The sequence below is a fragment of the Tenrec ecaudatus genome, chromosome 4, assembly GCF_050624435.1.
Source record: "Tenrec ecaudatus isolate mTenEca1 chromosome 4, mTenEca1.hap1, whole genome shotgun sequence".
NCBI classification, from domain to species: domain Eukaryota; kingdom Metazoa; phylum Chordata; class Mammalia; order Afrosoricida; family Tenrecidae; genus Tenrec; species Tenrec ecaudatus.
The window spans coordinates 180,652,860-180,672,692 of NC_134533.1; the positions used below are offsets into that span (position 1 = coordinate 180,652,860).

The 19,833-nt window shown below is 38.8% G+C and overlaps 1 protein-coding gene across 8 annotated transcripts in view; it reads right to left on the bottom strand.

Annotated features, from left to right (window-relative positions):
• RBMS3 (RNA binding motif single stranded interacting protein 3) overlaps window positions 1–19,833 on the bottom strand; it is an 860,635-nt gene that overhangs the window by 65,627 nt on the left and 775,175 nt on the right. For 5 of the 8 annotated variants that reach the window (XM_075547113.1, XM_075547117.1, XM_075547115.1 and 2 more), the window contains one exon: window positions 13,714–13,761. The exons of the other annotated variants lie outside the window; for them this stretch is intronic. In XM_075547113.1, the coding sequence (XP_075403228.1) occupies window positions 13,714–13,761 (48 nt within the window). The remainder of the gene's footprint in view (window positions 1–13,713; window positions 13,762–19,833) is intronic. 8 annotated transcript variants of the gene reach the window in all.

The window sequence follows — 19,833 nt, forward strand, 5'->3', positions numbered from 1 at the left end:
GGGTCTCTGTGAATCATAATCTACTCAACGGTGCATATGGTAGTTACATGTCAATTTGAGACTTACAAGTGAAGGGATGGAGTTTAGCAGCTTGGTGACCTCTTTTGAAGGCACCAAGGAGATAAAAAGCTAACTGGAGGTGGAGCACAGCTGACTCCCTGGGAGACATAGCAGCCGACAAGACCCATTGAGCTAGGCTAGTGCCCTGAGCTGGAGGAGCCACATGGAGCCCCTGCCAGTGCTGAGATGCTTATACCACCACTGGATGCACAAGACTCCCCACCCATCGACCTGTGAACTTCCTGCATTTTAGCATCATTGCATGTGTTGCATGAGTCTGAAGAAGGCTTTGGAGATCGGTATCATACAAAGAAGGCTTTGGAGATTGGTATCATAGTATGGGCTAATATCATACATATGGACTTGATCTGGATTGGACTGGAATGTTCTCTTAAAGCTCTTTATATAAAGCTATTTCTTATACCCATATAAGTGTCTATAAATTTGTTTCTGTAGTCGACCAGTACTAACACAGTGCATAACAAAGACAACAATACTGACAGATCATAAGTAACTTCAAAGGGTACCAATTAACAACAGCAGCAACAAAACCTATTTAAGTTAGAAATACCAGAGAAAGTAAAAAATGCTCTTACTAGGGTTCATATATGTCCGTGTTTACTCCAAACCAAATGTATATGAACATGTCTCTGGTCAGTGGTTGGTCGTAGACACATTCTCTCTGAAATACTCTTGTCTTAGTTTCCTTAGTATGCCTTAAAATAAAAAAGTCGTGTGGGGGTGGGTAGGCATCCCATGAAAACTTACCTCAAGTGGCTTCTGAGGTAAGTGCCTGGGACAATTAGATTCAAGGCAGAGAAGTCAGCTCAGAGGTTATGGTGGACGTTTTGTTGTTATTTCGCTTATGCTTTTCTGCCAAAGGATTGTCTCGCTAGATTTTCTTGAAGGACACAGGAGGATCATAGGGGCTTATCATGAAGGATTTTTAAGATTTCTTAATTGAAATCTACACGAATGACCAAAACACCAGTTTGATCAGGTATGCTTTTGGCTTGAGAGGGGCAAGGGCTGCGGATGAAAACGTCACTGGGGGACCTTCCCTCATCTAGCCTACGTCCCTAATCTTGCCCCTTCTGAATGACGTTAGCTCCCCAAGTTCAGAGAACCTTGAAGGGGAACGTGATTTGAATACATCCAGGAAGTCGTAAGTGCCACTTTGATGGGGTGTCAATTGAAGAGAGTAGAATTCTACACAGAGGGTTAGAGAGAGGAAAACACTATCTTGGAAACCACGGTCTGAGATGGAGAGCGGGTTGAGAAAAAAGAGCTTTATATTTTGATACTTTTGTTTAATAAAGTTCTGTATAGTTTTTGAGCTCCCCTTGTAATTTTGACTTACTCTTGCCTTTTTACTACAAATATCCATTGGGATGAATAATTGTTTGCCTTTCTCTAAATTCTCAAGAGCACAAAATTCTAAATGTTGGTAAGAACCTATTAGAACATGTATTTGTTTTTCCTGGTTGATGATCTCCTGTTGCTAATGTACGCAAATAATTCCAAGAAGTAGATGATCAAAGCATGAGGGATGAACGCACACGTAGAGTGTCTTAATGCAGCTATACCACCGTGTTCTGCACAAGCACAGTAAGAAATGCCTCTCAGTCTCTCCTACCTCTGTCCTTCTTGTAGGAAAAAGCTTGAAAATGCTCATTTTAAATGAAAGGCACTTTGTGTTTATTATAAAATAGTCAATGATAGAATTCACTTTGGAATGTTTATAGAAATAGATGCATTAGAATAGGCAACCGATAGTTCACAGGCGAAATTCATCTTATGTCTGTAAATGAAGTTTTGTAACTACATGTAGTTGTTAAGCTCTTCTGCTGGTTGGCCACATTGTATTGGAGCACAGCCATTCTTACCGTTGACATAGTGTCCGTGGCTGCTTTCACACTGAAAGGCAGAGTTCAGCAAGCGTGACTTCCATAAAGGCATCGATATCAAGTTCATAAGGACTCAGACAGATGCTACAGGATGTGGTAGAACTATTCCACAGAGACGACAAGAAGTTCAAAACCACCAGCTGATCTATGGGAGAACGAGGAGGCTTTCTACTCCCATACAGTGGGAAACACACCGGGAAGTTGTACCCTATCAACAGGGTTGCTATGAATGGGAATCAGCTGCTGGCAGTGAGGTGAGGTTTTGGCTTAATCTGGAGGGCAGTGGACTGCCTTCCTCCTAGGTGGCTGCTACTTGGTTCAGACGTTTGCTTTGTGAGTTAGTGCCACCAGGCCTCCTTCATGCAGACCCCACCCTCTGCAAAATGGTAAGATTTTCTATCTAGACCTTTCTGGAAAATAATTGCTGACTCCTGGATAAAAAGATAAATGATATAATTTCCCTTCACAAAAACAACTGAGCTAAGTAACTGTGATGTTTATTTGAAGGGGCTTGAAAAAGTTACTAAATTAAATGAAAAGATAATGAATTTTTCCACAAACTTTTGAAGTCCCTTATATGTAAGGGCAATCTAATGGCTTCAGCTCCCTCTGGCTATATTATTTAAATAGAGCAACAACAATGGCAGCCTCACAGGGAACTTCTGATTTCATTTTTGTAATTCAGTGAACAATGTAAATGCATCAGCAGGAACACAATAATTCAGCATGCACATGCCTATTTGTGCATTCCCAGACAAATATCCTTATACTAAGTTTGCTCTGTAAAGTGTTCTTCTGACATCTGTCCAGTCTGTGCCCTGTGCCAGTTCTTGATAATTTTGTGCTGCACAAAGGGAAAGTCCAAATGGTGCAGTGGGTGCTTGTTGGGCTACTAAATACAAGGTTAGCAGTTCAAAAACACCGGTTGCTCTGTGGGAGAAAAATGAGGCTTTCTGCTGCTGTGCAGAGTTTCACAGTCTCATAAACCCGCAGGGGTGGTTCTACCCTGTCGTCTGGGGCCTCTGCAAGTCAAAAACGAGTCAAGAGCAATGCGTTTCATTTTCGGTTAGATCCTATGTTCAATGAGGGCAAGGGGTACATATATGATTCTATACCATCAAGCCCTGGTTCCTTGTCATACTGTATACAATCAATAAATATTAGTTGAATGAGTGGATGAAGGAAACAAAGTTATCGCTCTCTAATTAAAATGTATTGAAGAGAAACAAACTATAAATTAATTACCACATTAAAATTCAAATTTGTAATCAAAATAGATGTACAGTATTTGAGCAGAGAAGTGAAACTGATGTTCATGTGTGGCTTGTGTGAACACATGTCTCTTTGTTAGGTCTTTTACGGTAAATATAATTTAAAGACTAATTGTTGCTAATTAGAGTTATTAATGGACCTAATTTTCATTAAGATATGGAAGTCATGTGTAATTAGCTCCTAGTATCCATGAAGAGAGATGCTGCTAGAGTTTGAAAAATAGCCTTACTTTTTGAAATAGCGTAAGTGTTATCCCATACGACGCAGGCTTACAAAGTAATTCCTACCCAAGAAGAGCTAGCATAAAGGTAGGCGCCAACCAAATCTGTAGTTGAGGATTTCGGAAACATTCAGTGAAAACGTGTGTGATTGCCTAGCAAAGAATAACACGAACAAAATCGATTATTCTCTTTTACAGGGCAGTTTGCCCTAATCTAAGGCAAGTACCTTTGTGACAGAGTTCATTCTTTTAGCACAGCTCCCTAAACTAGGAATCTAATATTTCATGACGATATACAACTGCATGGAGAGGAGTCCCAGTGATGGACTGGTTATATGTTGGGCTGCTAACACAGAGTCGGCAGTTCTAAATGGCCAGTCTCTGTGTGGGAAAAAGATGAGGCTTTCTACTCCTGTAAAGAGCTATCTATAGTCTTGGAAACTCACAGTGGGTGTTCTATCTTGTCCTATCGGGTCAGAAGTGACTGATAGTGAGACATGGAAGGTGCTTTAGTGTGATTTACTTACTCTGGTACTGCTTCAGCGATCTCACTGTGCGGTTGTATCGATATTTACTATGTTCATCTGAGGTCACCTAATGCACAGGAAGGATGTGGCAGAGAGTCTGTCTGTCCCTGAAATTCTGTGGGTTCTTTGCGGTGTTCTTCTTTGGTCCTGGGTTTCTTTGTTTTTCCTTTTTCTAAGTCTAGATTCAAATTCTGAGATAGAAACTTAAGAGGAGATGCATTTTGGCCCTCAGTTGTTATCTGCCTCACATTGTCCTTTTCCTTGATTTTATGTTGATGTCCTTATAGGCTATTACGTTCAAGGGGAATGAAATACAATTTTGACTATAAAGTAGCTATTGCTTCCATATGTGTCTCATAAAATCCAATAATAGGTGAATTACTAAAAATGATATTTTGTTCTTCAATAACATATCTTCTTAGTTTTAAGATTTCCTAAAATAGGAGGAAACATTCAGACTCCTAAAATCATCCCTTGAATCTTTAAGCAACTACCATTGCTGTGTAAAAGCAGCACTGAAAATGAACCCTATCCTGCTCTGGCGAGGGGATACGTGAGGGGTTCCAGCCCTCTTTCCTCCGTCGTGTGTGATGAGCTGAACAAGGTGGAGCAGAGATGTAGGCAGCCTTCGCTCTTTGCCCGCATCTCAGCTCCATCTCGTTCAGCTCATGACAAGCAGAGGAAACCAATCTGTCCAAACTGAAGTTTCCCCCCAAATTTCAGACACTTTCTTTTGTAAACATGACTCTTGCCTTAGGTCACTATGATTATTTTATCATCAAAACCAGCTAACATTTACTGACCATGAACTAACACCTTCACATGTTCCAGTTCAATGAACACCTTGAATATTCATATTAGACTATATGATACAAAGAGATGAAGAAATCTGCCTAAAGATACCCAGAGTTGTTATATGATGAGGATACGCATTTGAACCCATGTAATGAGATTCTAGCACTTTGAGCTCAGCAACTCTTCTTTCCTAAGCCTGGACAATCAAAGCATCAGGGATTTTTTGGGGTATATTTACTGTTTTCTGCGTCCACAAAGATTTATAGCTTTGGTAATTCAAAAGGGCGGTTCTACTCTGGCATACAGGATCACTGTTAGTCAGAATTGACTCAAAAATGATGTCTGGTCTTGGTTTTATTTCCAAAAGATTCATCCCAAACAAACATCCTATCCATTTGGTATAATTACCATAAGTTATTCAAATTAAAATGAACATAACTCTATAATTAATCCTGGGCAACTAAAGGAAAGGTGGGCAGTTCGAAAGCACCAGCTGCTACTCAAGAGAAAGATGAGACTTTACACACCTGTAACGCATTCCAGTCTTGGAAACCCACAGGGGTAGTCCGACCCTGTCCTCTAAGGTTGCTCTGGGTTAGAACTGACTCAATGGCAGTTTTGTGTTTTTTTTCCCCCCAGTTCCGGGGATCATTAGAGAAATCCCAGGATACAACTCAGGTCAGGATCCATTTGGAAGGGAAAGGAGCAACTCAAGGGATAGAATACAGTTCTTCAATCAGGAAGCTTCCAAATATGACAGTTCTTTGCTTCTTTTTACCTGTGTTTGGGCAAATGATGTTGCAGCTTTTGAGCTCCCCTGGAATGTGTCCTAAGGCAGCTTCCTCCATTGACAAGGCGTCTGCCTAAAGGTTCCCAGCTTGCTCCCTCCATGGGTCAGGGCGCCCAGCTCAGATGCCTTGCTTCTGATGCAGCTGCCACCTTGTGCCAGTTTTTTGTGTTGTTCTGCCCCTTGGGTCTATGAGGTCCTCAACAGAAGGTTCCCAGGTCCAAAATATGCAGTCTTTTTCAAGTTCTTCTTTTATTTTTTTAAACAAATCATTTTATTAGGGGATCATACAACTCTTATCACAATCCATACATACATCAATTGTGTAAAGCACATTTGTACATTCATTGCCCTCATTAGTCTCAAAACATTTGCTCTCCACTTAAGCCCCTGGCATCAGGTACTCATTTTTTCCCCTCCCTTACTGCTCCCCACTTTTTTTTCTTAATGATTGCTGAAATTAAAACATAGTTTGGGGTCTGTCTTCCCTAAGATTATTTTGCCTGTCCTGTGTGGCGCATAAACCATCCCCTGGAAACACTAATCTGTGGCACTTACCTAACCTCAACCAGATCCATAATCCACATGTGCCGGAAAGAACTTCATCCCTTAAACTTCTCAGAGGAAATGTCTTCAGTTCCTCTGCTACTAGTCCAGAAAAATGATTCTTTGGGAATCACCCTTGACTTTGTGATATTTTCCTGGATGATTAGTGCTTACATTACTAATGACAAAACCAGACAAAAACAGAAAAAAGCCAAACGTACAAAAGGGACCTTCTTAGACAGCAGTATCTCCTTTTGCTGTTATCTTCACACCAAGCTTACTTTGACCCCTTGTCCTATGACCTAGATGTTGCTAAGAAATAGTTAAGTATTCAAAATCTTACATCCATGTGTCTAATTTCTGACCACTGTATTCATACATTTCACTGAGACCTTTCAAAACAAAGCAAACAACTTACTGCGGTGGAGTTGAGTCATAGTGGGTAACTGTTTAGGAGACTAGAAAGCCTCATCTTTCTCCTGCAGGGCAGCTGGCAGTTTCGAACTGTTGACCTTACACTTAGCAGCCTGTTATGCCCCTAGGGCTTCTCTGAACTCTAGTGATTTCCTGCTTTCTTCCTACACTCCACTCCCTACTGCTGACTGCTCCTTTCCAATTCTTGGAAACCAGTTTGTCACGGAATACTCTTTGCCAATTTCGTCAATGCACATGGTGTTTCTTTTTACCTCACTGAGTAAAACTTTAATCCCTGGTTAATCCTCTCTCCTTTCTCTGCTTCTAAGAACTACAGTGAAAAATCAAGCATCCCTACTGATGGGTCTCCAAAAAAAATCCTCCAGAGGCTGAAGCTTCAAAAGGACCTTTAATACTTCGTCAATACTTCTTCTCAAACCATCAATATTTCTAGTGGCCTTTCTCATGCCACACTTTTACATTAGAAAGTATTTTTATGTTTCTTATCATAGAATCTCTTATTAACTCTCTGAAAATGTCACTCGATACTTTACCTTAAGGGAAATAACGGTTTTCATGGAGGAAATTATTGGGGTTTTTCCCACAGTTTTATTGGCACTTCCTCCACACGGCATACAATTCATTAGTTCAACCATATCAAAAGGAGTTAGACAATCTTTCCCTCAATCAATTTTAGAACATTTTCTTTTCCCATGTTTTCATTATTTGTGCAAATTAAAAATAATTTTGCCAAAAATATTCACAACAAAACATTCACTAAATTCTACATGTATAAGTCAGTGACCGATTATTCTGTATTTTTCATGTTGGACAACCATTGTTGTTATCCTTTTCCAGATAGTTCCACCAGCGTTGAAATGAACTCTGTCATTTAACATTTTCAGACTTACATGTGTCCACCTCATCTCTTCTCCGTGTCCTTCAATACTCCTGGATAAGATGTGTAGCTTCATCAAGGACCTTGCTCTATCAGTCATTACCTTTGTAAATAATCTCATTTATAAATGACACCATCAATCTGTAGCAGTGCCTCTCTCTTACTGTCTTCATGTAACAACCGTTTCCAATCTTCAAAAATATTAATAAATCACCCAGTTCCATTCGCCTCTTTAGTTTTTGTTGTCTTTGCTACTACTTTCCAAAGCCGAATTGCTGAGTTTCCTAAATTTGCTATGTCATTTTGCTGTGTTTGTCTGTCCCCCTAAAATTGCCCCATAACACAAAGTGCCCAATAGCTACTTTTGAGGACACATCTTACTGCAAAGGTGTCCCATTTGAAAATTCCATTCTCTTTACTTCTATTTTCCACAATTTTTGAAACTCCCTCATTCTCTCTTCCCTTTAGTGCCTTTTAAACCTCAGACTTTTAGTTGACCTTGGACGTCCTTAGTTATTCACTTTCATCTTTACTGTCATTGCCTCTTCTTATGATTTTCAGGGTTCTTTCTACTTCTTTGTACATTAAGCACATTCTTTGCGTGACATGATTTGATTTCAGGTGAATAACATCAAAATCCATATGCTGCTAAGAGCTATCTCTTCTGAGACACACACACGCACACACACACACACACACACACACACACACACACCCTAAATATATCTGTTGAACAGCTTCATTTGGATGTGTAACAAAACAAAACAAAATGGTCACTGAGTAGGTTGTTCATGGTGACGGACCCCATAAGACAGGTAGAATTTCCCTATGAGGTTTTCCAATGCTACAATGCTTTACAAACTCAACACTGTCGCATACTTTTCCAGAGAGTTGCTGATAGGCTCAAACCATCAAGCTCTCAATTAGCAGCAAGCGCATAACACCTGTACCATTATGTGTCTTTGATGTATCACAGACAGCTCAAATTTAACAGGTACAATAGTGAACTTGGCCTCTTTCTAATTTCAGTGGTTCAAATCTCAGCGTCTGGCACCTTGGGCTACTCGGTCTCTGTGGGCTTGAGATCTCCCTTGGTGCCTTCTTTCTGGTTTTAGCCTGACATTAATTCAGATATGAAGTCTTGCATGTTCTATGTGCTTAGTAGCTTTACAAATATGACATCTCTCCATTCTAATTTATATAACCTAAATATAGTCCATAATGATTTCTTGATTCAGTTCTTGAGTTATGTTCCTCTTTTTTGAGTTCTGCTTCCTCTCAATGCATTTATACCATAAAGCCAGGATGGCCAAGTTGCTCTTCCTCTTAAAACTTTTTAATGTCTTTCTACTGCTCTTAAGATAGAGTTAAAAACTTGTATACAAAGAGATATTGTTCCAGTTTATTTCTCTAGACTCAGTTTTCTACCCCTCTATTTTCAACATTTTATGGTGGTTTGGGTATAAATTTACAGAAAACATTTAGTCTTCCATTCAACAATTTATACAAATGTTGTCTCATAACATGAGCTGCAATCCCCTCAATCTAACAACACTTCCTCTTTGGGTGTCTATTTCCCTTCTCCTAGCTTTCTGGTTCTTTCCTGTCTTCTGAATTTTTGTTCTCAGGCAAAAGCAGCCCTTTTGTTCTTTATGGTGGATTGTTTTGAAAAGCATGTTCTTCGTGGTTGTTATTGCTTACTTTATAATCCTATCTATCATTTGGCTGAAAGGGGATCTTCAGGAATGGGTTCAGTTCCAAATTTAAAGGGTGGCTAACGACCAAGACTTGTGGTTTCACTAGTCTCCATCAGATGAGTACTTCTGGTCTTGCTTATGATTTCGAATTGTTCTATGCATCTTCCCCAACTCTGTCTGGATATCTATTGTTATCCTGATCAGATCGATTATCTCCCTACCCTAATGAACCATTTGTAGTGTCCTGAATTTCTTATTTCATAATGAATATAAGTATGTGTATATTCTGTCCCCTTGGCATGAAACTCTCTGACTCCATCTTATGTTCTACTTGAAAGGTTATCTAAACCCAAAGCTATTCCTCGGGAGAAAGATCTGGTAGTCTGCTTCCATACAGGTGGAAATCCTATGGGGCAATTCTGCTCTGTGCTGTAAGATTGCTACAAGCCAGAATCAACTCATTGGCAATCACTTACTTTCTACATTTTTACATATCTCTTTGTAGACATTTCTTTGTACTAGAACTCTTTCTCTGACATCCCCTATAGTTTTGCTTATTTATTTGTTTGCTTGTTTGCTTGTTTCCCTGCATCACTGTAGCCCTGCGGAATAGTGATGATTCATATAGTTGTGACCAATGACATTCAAGCTCTGATTTTGTGCAAATATCTGTACTAGGCAGATCGCAAGTCATTTAATGCTTTTAACAGTCTGGCTGTTGCTGTGTCAGATGTCTTTAGATGACTTCTGTCTCTCAGTGACGCCATGTACAAGTGAGCGAAACACTGCGTCATCTGACACCATCCTCACAGTCGATCTTACGTTTCAGCTCATTCTTGCAGCCACTGTTTCAACACATACCCTGAGGGTCTTCCTCTGCTTCTGTCGACCCTCTCCTTAACCAAGCATATTGTTTCCAGACACTAGCCCCTCCTAATAGCATCCCAAGCCTCACCAACCTCATTTCTAAGGGACATTCCAGCTATGCTTCTTTCAGTACAGATTAGTTCATTCTTCTGGCATTCCACTGTATTCAATATTCTTCCCATTATCATAACGGAAACATTCAATACTCCAGTCATCTCTGTTTATAACAAACGCTTGAGGCAATGATTGTATCCCAGGTGAGAAAAAACTAAGGTATAGGTAACTTAATATTTCCAAGGATTCACTGCTAGTAAGTGACACAAGTAGATTTTGAATTCAGGTTTCTGATTAAATAATTTATTACAGTCAAATAATATGATACTGTAATAACTTTCCTCCATGAAGCTTCCTAATTAGAGTCAAAGTTCTGTGAGAGAAGTTATATCTTTAGCACCTAGCAGAATTATTACCACAAAATATCTTCCCAATAAAGACAATATATAAAATAACATGGTGACATGAAATCAAAGAAGAATCTTTGTCTAAAATCCATTCCATCTTAACTCAGTTTCGATGTCAGCCATAGTGATTTGCCCCAATGCTTCCCAATGATTTGCTGTCACCTCATCATTCCACACTGTTCTGTGCCATCAGGAGTTTAAGCATCCTGTCCCGGCCATCCCATGCACATTTCTGTCTTTTCCAACCAGCAAACTCCATTCTTAAGTTTCTAGCTAAAATTTTATCTTATTCTAATCTTTATAGATCCTCATTTCTGTAGGATCTAAAAATAACAGCAAACATCTGAAACATCTAAAAATAACAAACATCTAAAACAAAACATCTAAAAATAACAGCAGCAGCAACAACATTAAATTAGAAATATATAAAATTGTGTGTGTGTGTGTGTGTGTGTGTACCAAGGGCCTATGCTTTCATCTTTGCATCTCAAGTAGTTGAACATAGTGTCTAACAGAAAATGTTCAATAGATCTTTTACATACTGTATGAATGACATTGGGTGGGTTATAGTTCTATAGTTTAACAAGCAATTATCTTCAACAGCAACAAGTTACATCAGTTTCCTTGGCTCCTAGGTTGGCAAAGAATTAGTCATTCTTTGAACCATCTCATAATGGCATATTACGCATTAAGCGGTTCAAAACCACCAGCTGCATCACAGCTGCTTGCCGTCCTGTAAAGAGTTAACGTCTCCCAAACCCAGAGGGGTAGCCCAACCCTGTCTGATAGGGTCACGATGAGCCAGAATTAATTAAATCGTAGTGAGTTCTGTTATATTTCAGAAGAGAAAGGTAGCATCCTTGTCTTTTTGGCTTTTGTAGGTTGAACAGGAACATACGCCATATTTCAGAAGCCATGCAATTTGTTTCTATCAGGTCGTCTGTGAAATATTTGTTAACATGTTAAGAAGGCACATTTACTTAAATTTAAAGGTAAACCAACGCTAATCACTGCCATGGAGTCCACTCTCCTTCATAGGGACCTTAGAGGACAGAGTACATCTGCACCGGTGGTTTCATCTTCAGCCACATCTGCAAAGTGGCTGGCAGACTCACATTCCTAACTTTGTCGGCAGCAGCCCAACTGCAACCCACTATGCCGCCAGGGCAACTCAGACCAAAGGAGCTTATGTCAATTTACAGAATGCAACATCACCGAACATATCTTGTCAAGGGAAAAATCCACACCAAGTTCCCGAAATTATAATATTTTAAGTCTTCTCTATATTTTTCCATATCCTTTGCATTCAACTGCTAGAAGGTCAGCACAATGCTTTATTTGAATTTTGTCATGTACAGGCCCTTCTAATTCTTCTCTGTCAGGCCTGTTTCTTTTTCAGTTTACATAAAATCGCTGAAATGTTTCTTAATAATGTACTTGGAGTGAATTATTTGTCTGATCATGAACTTTTAGTAATCCCTACCTGTGGAAATTGGTGGAAAGCCTTAAACCTAGATTTCCAATCAGATGCTCTGCTTCAGAGGAACACTGGTGTTGCAGAGTTTAAAGCACTTGGTCACTAACTACAGGAAGATCAGCTGGCCATTTGAACCTATCTGCCACGCCATGGGACAAAGATGTGGCAGTTTACTTCTGTGAATATTGTTGGTCTTGGGAAAACAACAGAGCAGATCTTTCCCACCCTACAGGCTTGTTGAGTTGGAAGCTACTAGACAGCGATGAGTTGTGTTGGGTTTGCGTTCTGCCTCAATTGCTTTGTGTAAAATCTGATGTATGGCCCATGTCCAGTAAGAGCATTTGATGGCTTGTTTGATTTCCCATTGTGTTCTTGAAAATGAAATCAGCTAACTTAGTTTCAGCAAAACTGTAAGTCTGGGTCTTTCCTTATAGTTAATATAGGCGAATTATCAATAATAGATGCCAAATACGGTACATAAAGTGGACACTATAAACATTATATAAAATTCATTTCCCTGGGGCCTCATCTTCCAAATAAAACTAGCACATCAACACGTATTATACTCTTAGGAAAGGTAAGTGATAATTTAATTAATGGCGATTTACAGGGCTATCCCAAAGCATCATTACTTCACAGCAGAAAGGTAAATCATCATCCCTTGCTGGTGCATTCTCAATTGAAGTTTTTAGGATGAGTATCCTAAAACTGTGAGCATGAATAAACAAATCCATAAGACATGGGGAAAGGATTATCCTTTGGATTGTGGGTCAGACAAAGCGTGGCCAAGAACAAGATGTTCTCCACTTGAAAACCACACTCCAATTGCTCAACTCAACTGCCACGTGGGCTTTCCTCTATTTCTGCCCTTGATTTCTTACTCTGTCTCTCCGTTGCCCTTCTTGGTTTGAATTTTATGTCTTTGTCATCTGACAAGTTAAAGAATCAAGAGGTTAAAAGTTCATCACACTCCAGCATTCTCTTTAGTTAATGAAAAGCAACAAATCCCAAAGAATTGTACCCGCTTTCTGATTTGCATAAAACCAAAGGTCAAAATGAATATGAAAACTAAGGTATTTCAAATAAAAACACATTTCCTCATATACGTATACTTAAATAAAAACCACATCAGAAAATTTTAGAAACGAACTTCAATATTGCTAATTAAAACCCTCATGATACTAAAGTATTCTCAAATAAACCCTTTCATTTCGTTGTCAAATGTAACATCAGCAGCTTATCTTTCAATATCCAGAAATGTTTTCTTTGGAACAAATTTGAAGTTTTGATTCATTCAACAAACAATAATATTGAGCACCTACTATGTGTCAGATACTGTGCTGGATGCTGAACAAGCAAAATGGGATGATTCTCTGATTTCAGAATTCTAGTCTCTAAAGCAGTGCTTTTCAAACTGTTTTTTATGAATCCATGCCTTCTTTTGAAAAACATAAATCCCTTTCTCCCACTTCCCCAAAATTCTGATGACCTTTCTCGCTGTCAGATTCACTGATACCGAGAGACCAGTCTCATTCTTTTGCTTACTCTGGATAACAAATTACTTTGTATTTCAAGAACAGCATATTTATTTTCCAGACGTGAAACTGGTGATACAATATTAAGCATACTTTTGGGATCCGATGCACCTCTTCCCCATACCCCACTAGCCAAATAGAATTTCACAGTCACTGTTGAGAATCACTGCTTTAAAGACTTTTGGAGGAAACCAGGCAACCTCCATCTTTCCCCTTTCATCAAGTCTTAAAGGAATTAGAATTTTCCTACCTGACACAACAGCTGGTGGAGTATCATAATCCTGTCTTGGGACTGAATCTTTGAATGAAAAGAGCATGAGAAAGAATGCAATGAAGTACAAAAGAAAATAAAATAGATCTTAGCTCTCTACAACTTGGAAGGGCCAACTGTATGTTGCATGGTAACCTAACTCCTTGACATTCCGTCAAGGCTCTGGGATCCCTAGGTTGCCGTTGATGCAGCGGTCCCCATTGCAGACACGGTTAGAACCAGGGTGACCTGAAAGGACAGAGCGGGCTGTCCCTGAACAATGCCATCTCCCTCAGCGTGTCATAGTTTTGGTTTCTCCTGTCCCCAGAGCATCAGTGGGACATTTTTCATCCTCTGTGGCTAACAAAAGTGTTTATTGAAGCAACCCACTTTGTGGGGGGACACACAACAAATATGCAACAAAAATCCTGGAGAAAAAAAAAGAAGGTACTAACATTTAAAATGAAAAATGAATAAATTCTCATAACCTGACAATAATGAAAATTTTGAAGTTCAGGTTTTATTATTATTCACTGGGCCCAGCTCTGACCCCAGGGTATAGTTGAGGCATGTACTCTTGGATCCAGCCACAGAACCACATTTTCTGGGCCTTCTGATGTGTCCTAAATTCTCCTTTGGAGGGCATAAGCTGTGTGAATGGGACCAGGTATTGCTCACGGGCAGATTAACAGTTAAAAATGTTCAAATAGATGCTCTTCTGTGACTTGTATTCCACTGAAATGATCTTTATTCCAATTTAGATCCTGAAATCTCGAACCTTATTTGTCTACCCATTTGGTTACTTTTAGACTCTAAAAACGTTCTGTTTCATTCATTTGCCACAAAAGGATGATGTCAATCAGTCTCTGGCATGTGAGAAGTCAGATTAAAAATAGAACTCTGTAAAAACCTTTTGTCCATCAAAAGCAAACATTGATCAAAAGTTTCAAAAGCAAATAAATGATAGACATAAAGTTATTTTGTTTCTTGCAAAAGATATATGAGCTAATAGGTTGGTTAGAATTCCGGGATCTAGAGTAAATAAAACAATTTTTAAAGCGTCTCCAAATGTTCATTAGAAAGGGTAGTAAGTAGTTCCTGGCATCTTCTTAAGAACTGCAAGCACACTCTGCCATTCCAAACCACTTTCCTAAAAAGCTAATTTTACAAAAGAGATAAATTTTGGGCTATGCCATTAGTGATTTTCCAAGAATATATTCATAACATTTTTTAAGTTATAAAAGTAAATCATGCTCATTATTCAGTAATAGGAGGATATTTAAAAGAATAATGATTAAAATACAAAGTATGGCTAATACCCCATACAGAAACAATATTTATATTTCTCTATAGAATTATCATAAATATTTTTCCATGGTTGATATTAAACTCCACAGAGGCAAATTTATGTCATGAATTTATTTTTCATAATTACTTTAAATTCATATAATATAACTTAATGTTGCATTATATTGTGGTTTATGGAGGAATTATGTTGTATTTAATTATTCTTATTTATTAGGAATAATGGAGAATACTGTGAGGAATATTTTTGTGTATGTGAGGAAAATTTTTAAGACATAATGTTTTTTCTAATATTTTAGAGTATTCCTATAGACTCACTTGACAACACTGTAATTGTTTGGATCATCAGTACTAATCAAAGGACTTGACTAACTATCCCACTCTCCACGTGACACTTAGACTCTCCTCTCTTCATTATTAGTATATGACAATGCTTGGTTTTCTATATTTTCACCAGCAATGTGGATTATTTTTATCCCTTTGTCTTATTTGATAGAAGATATGTGTATTTGATTAAATTAGTATTTTTTTAAATGCCTTCCAATTACATATTGGGATTGCTAGTTTTAAAATTTGTTTCTGTATTTCTTCTTTTCTAAATGACATTTATGGTTATATTATTTGACATTTTGTCTATTGGGGCTTTATATTTTGTTAATTTATTTGTATTCAAAGTTGACTTTAAAAAATAGGAATAGTTTAATGTTTGTGAATAAACCATCACATAATAACAGAGTGTCACCTAAACTCTACTTAGGCATTGTTTGTAGTGTAATATCTCTTTCAGAGTTTCTTTTTATCCATCTGACAATAACTTACAAGAAGATATTTTATATGTCATAGGAAGCAACATGTTTCTTCTGATTCCCTTTCTTTCCTATCTCTTTTCCTTCATACAGGTATCCCTTGCCTTCCCAAGGCTTACCTGATGCCACTTCATGTTTACAAAAGACTGATATGAGCGTTTGTCTTCACGAACGGGAAGAAAGCTCAGGAGGATTTTGGTGTTTAGGAATACAGGGTGGGAAGGGACACTCTGCATTTAGCGTTTGTTTCGCAGTGAACCATTAAAGAAGCAGCGTGCACCCTGAGCAGTGAGTGTGGTATCTACCAGGAAATTTCTTTCCCCAAAACTAGACTCAGCATCAGGGGACCATCACTTTGAATTAGGTCTGTGAGCACTCAATATTAATATTATTTTAGGTTTGATGAGTTACTGAGTAGCTTATTTTTTGAGTCTGAGAATGCTCAAATTTTTTCCTTTATAAATTAACAGTAATTGCATGTTTGCTTTATGCCTTTTCAGCTCATGAAAGGCTTAACAGACATGTTCTACTTTCAGATAGCGGGGAAACCTGTATTTTATTTTTTTAATTAACTGATTTTTTTTCCCTGAAAAAAATATTTAAGGAGACATACTTAGTACCATTCATACTATTTACTGAGTCATGAGTCTATTTAACGTGTTATGCTACTGATTAACACTCTCGATCTCATGACTTGAACTCTGATAGCAGAACTGAAAAAGAAGAACTCTATCCAAGCATGAATAACTCAGGATTTTCATCTTCCACCCTCATTTGAGGGCAGTTGAAGATGAACAGTACGAGTGAGGAATGCCATCCATCTGGCGACCACATGGAGTACAAGGGTCAGGTGATCTTTATAAGAAGTTACTGTTACATCATGGGAATCCAATGATGCCACACATCACCAGTGGACTGGGGAACCAAGCAGAATGGTGGATAAGTATTATGCAGAATAAAAACTTTTCATTTAATTCCATCGGTGTGGGGGACATTCTAAGCCACTCGTGAAGTATGAACTGAACACATGAAAGTGTGATCAGACACTAGTAAACCATGATGGGCACACGCTGTGGGGGTTACTGCAATACAGTAACCCCCTGCGGTCTCTGCTGGGGCTCACACTCAAGTGATGAAAAATGATGGGTGGCTTTGGATCGATATAAAAATTCCTGGTGTTAACAATCAACAAAAGTAAAATACCTAGAACATTCTTTCAGGGTAGCAGAGCCCTGACACAAAACAATTAAACTACTTTCATAAAAGTCATTTCTTTTCAAGGCAGCAGCCTCTGTCCCGTTTTAAACTAGGTAGGGATTGAACAATGAGCATTCACATGTCAAATTGTATAGGACGGCAAATTAAACTGCATGACCTCCATTTTAAAACTCGAGGTTATGTGCGAACAAACCTATCTGTTTTCTTTGAAGATGAGCCCTCCCCTCCCCAGCCCTGCACTGTAGGATCTTCAAAAAGCAAAGTGGGACATAGCCTGTGACCTTAGTCCTCTGTTTTAAAAATGGAAAATTCCAAACGACCTCAAATGCCCCACAGCCCTAGTCACTGGCTGCTCGGGATTATTTACTGCATCCCCCTCTGCTCTGTCCTTTGAGCCCATCTGTTTTAGAAGTTGTGGTTCTTGGTTTAATCCAGACTTGTCACGGCTTCCACCTTGTTCTGCAGACTTTCAGCGAAGGCAGGCACCTGAAAACCTCTGAAAAGCTCCAGGGCCCAGTGAAACAGAGCCGGATAATTTTAGATTGAGCGACTGAAGGAAGCGGAGACTAGAAATAGGGGACCAGTTGGGAGACAGACACAATTAATCATGATGCCAGGTCCAGGCCAGAGACGGTAGGCATGCCGAGAGCAAGATGAATTTGACAAATGGCTATGAGACAAAATTGGTGGGAATTTGTATACAATTTTATAGGGTGGTGAGGGAAAAGGAAGGAATATAGACTGGATCCTAGGTTTGGGTACCTGGCGGGTGGTGGGGGCAGTATGGTTACATGGTTAGCACACGATGCCGTGGAGAGGAGGAACATTCCAGAGAGTGGAGGCCAGTAGGGGAGGAGGCTCAGGGCAGATCTTGAGATTAGTTTGAGTGGAGCAGCTTTTGAAACTTTGAGGAAGATTTGCATGGAAAATGCTTGGCAGGTAGTGGTATAAATGAATCTAAAGTCTTATGACAAGGTAAGTTAGTGTTCAGGATTCAAATATAGAAAGTGAATGATATTGCTCAGAGAAATCATGTTTAATGAGAGATACATAAAAATAAATAGATACATTTTTTAAGCCCAGCTTTAAGAAGACAGTGAGACAGAGGAGAAGATAAAGAAGAAATGGTCAGGATGGTCAATAGCGAACCAGGCAAACCTTGGGCAAGGACCACAAACTGGAAGCTCTGGGGTCAAATGGAGTCCAACCTTTAGTTCTAGGGAAGCAATATTAGAATCTAAATAGTTTATTTTCTCTTGAAAGGTTGGAATATACGGGAACCCTAAGTGCCTTCATGGCCAACACTGACTGCATGTCACATGAATGAAGGCCACCCACTCCAGATGAGGAAGCAGCCGTGTCTAGATTGCCCAAGTCGCTACCTCTCCCTCTTGTTCACGCCATCCTTAGACAGGATTCCATTGGTATGGCATTAAAAAATCTCTACTTTAAAGTATCATCTCCAATAGCACGCAAATCTATTACATGAGTATACTTATAAACGTAGTTACATAAATGTAGGGCAAATTTGATTTTACACTTCCAGGTTTTATTTTTTTGTTTGTTTTGATTTTGCTGGAATTCAACCAACTGGATTGATTGACATTCATTGACTGGCTTCCATAGCTTTTGGGTTTTTAAACCCTGAAATGGTGTATTAGGAGTTAAGGAAGGAGAGATTTTAAAGAAATGAGTTGCCTCAAATGAAACACAGTAGCCAGTGGCTTGTGCTGCAGACTCAGAGGGTGCTTCAGAAGTAGAAACCCTCCATTTTGGTAAAGGACATTGGGGCGGAGCAGCTATTCCTCTGAGAAAGCAGCTACTCCGTTTCACACACTACGCCTTCTCCCCACTTACTATCTCCTTATCTCACATCTTACACCTGTGTTGATAGAGCAAAATATCTACTTATCTGGCTCTTTTTCACAATAATGATCTATGTCTGGCAACCATGAATGACTGGTTATGATGATTACGGTTATTTGTCAACTTGGCTGGGCCATGAAATCTCAGTGGTTTTCTTATGTAATGATGTAATTTGGCATTGGTGCAATGATGTAATAATCCTCCATCCTGTGATATGAAGTGGGCATCCTGCATTTTTGCATAGTCTGTTTTTCATAAAACAACCTGGTCTTTGGAACTTAACCATGCAGATAAGTGAGGAGTGGGGCTATTAGGTATGTCATATATATGGTGTCATTAAACACTGACAACACCAGTGGAAGGTAAATATTAGTTTCCCTACTTTTTAAAAGAAGAAATAAGGTTTTGGAGAAGTGAAGTCATCTGTCTAAATTTGCATAGCTAACAAGTGGCAGAGCCAGTTTGATTTCAGAGCCCATCGATCTTCCGTGCCACCATGCTGCCCTCTGAGTGATGGATAAAGTATTTTGGAAAGATGCAATAAGTTGGAAACATCTTATTAAAAAATAGCCTCCATTTCAGATTAGCTACTCCAAATGACCATCAAAAATTCAGATAAATGAATTTATGATGGCATCTCAACGTATAAGAGTGATGGTTTAACAAAAGAGTAGAACACTGTGCACAGCATTCTGGACACTAAAACACTCAATGATATTTTGTTGAATGAATCGACACAATTAATACTGTTCACTCTCTGTTTCTCTAGAACCTTATTAAATATTAAATCTTTGCAGAATACCATGCTACATGGAGATTACAATTTATCTCAGCATTATTTATTATAAATATGAAGTTGGGAAAAAATGAAAAACACAGGGAAGGAAGTATACTGTTAAAAATAAGACATGTGCTTAAATTTTTT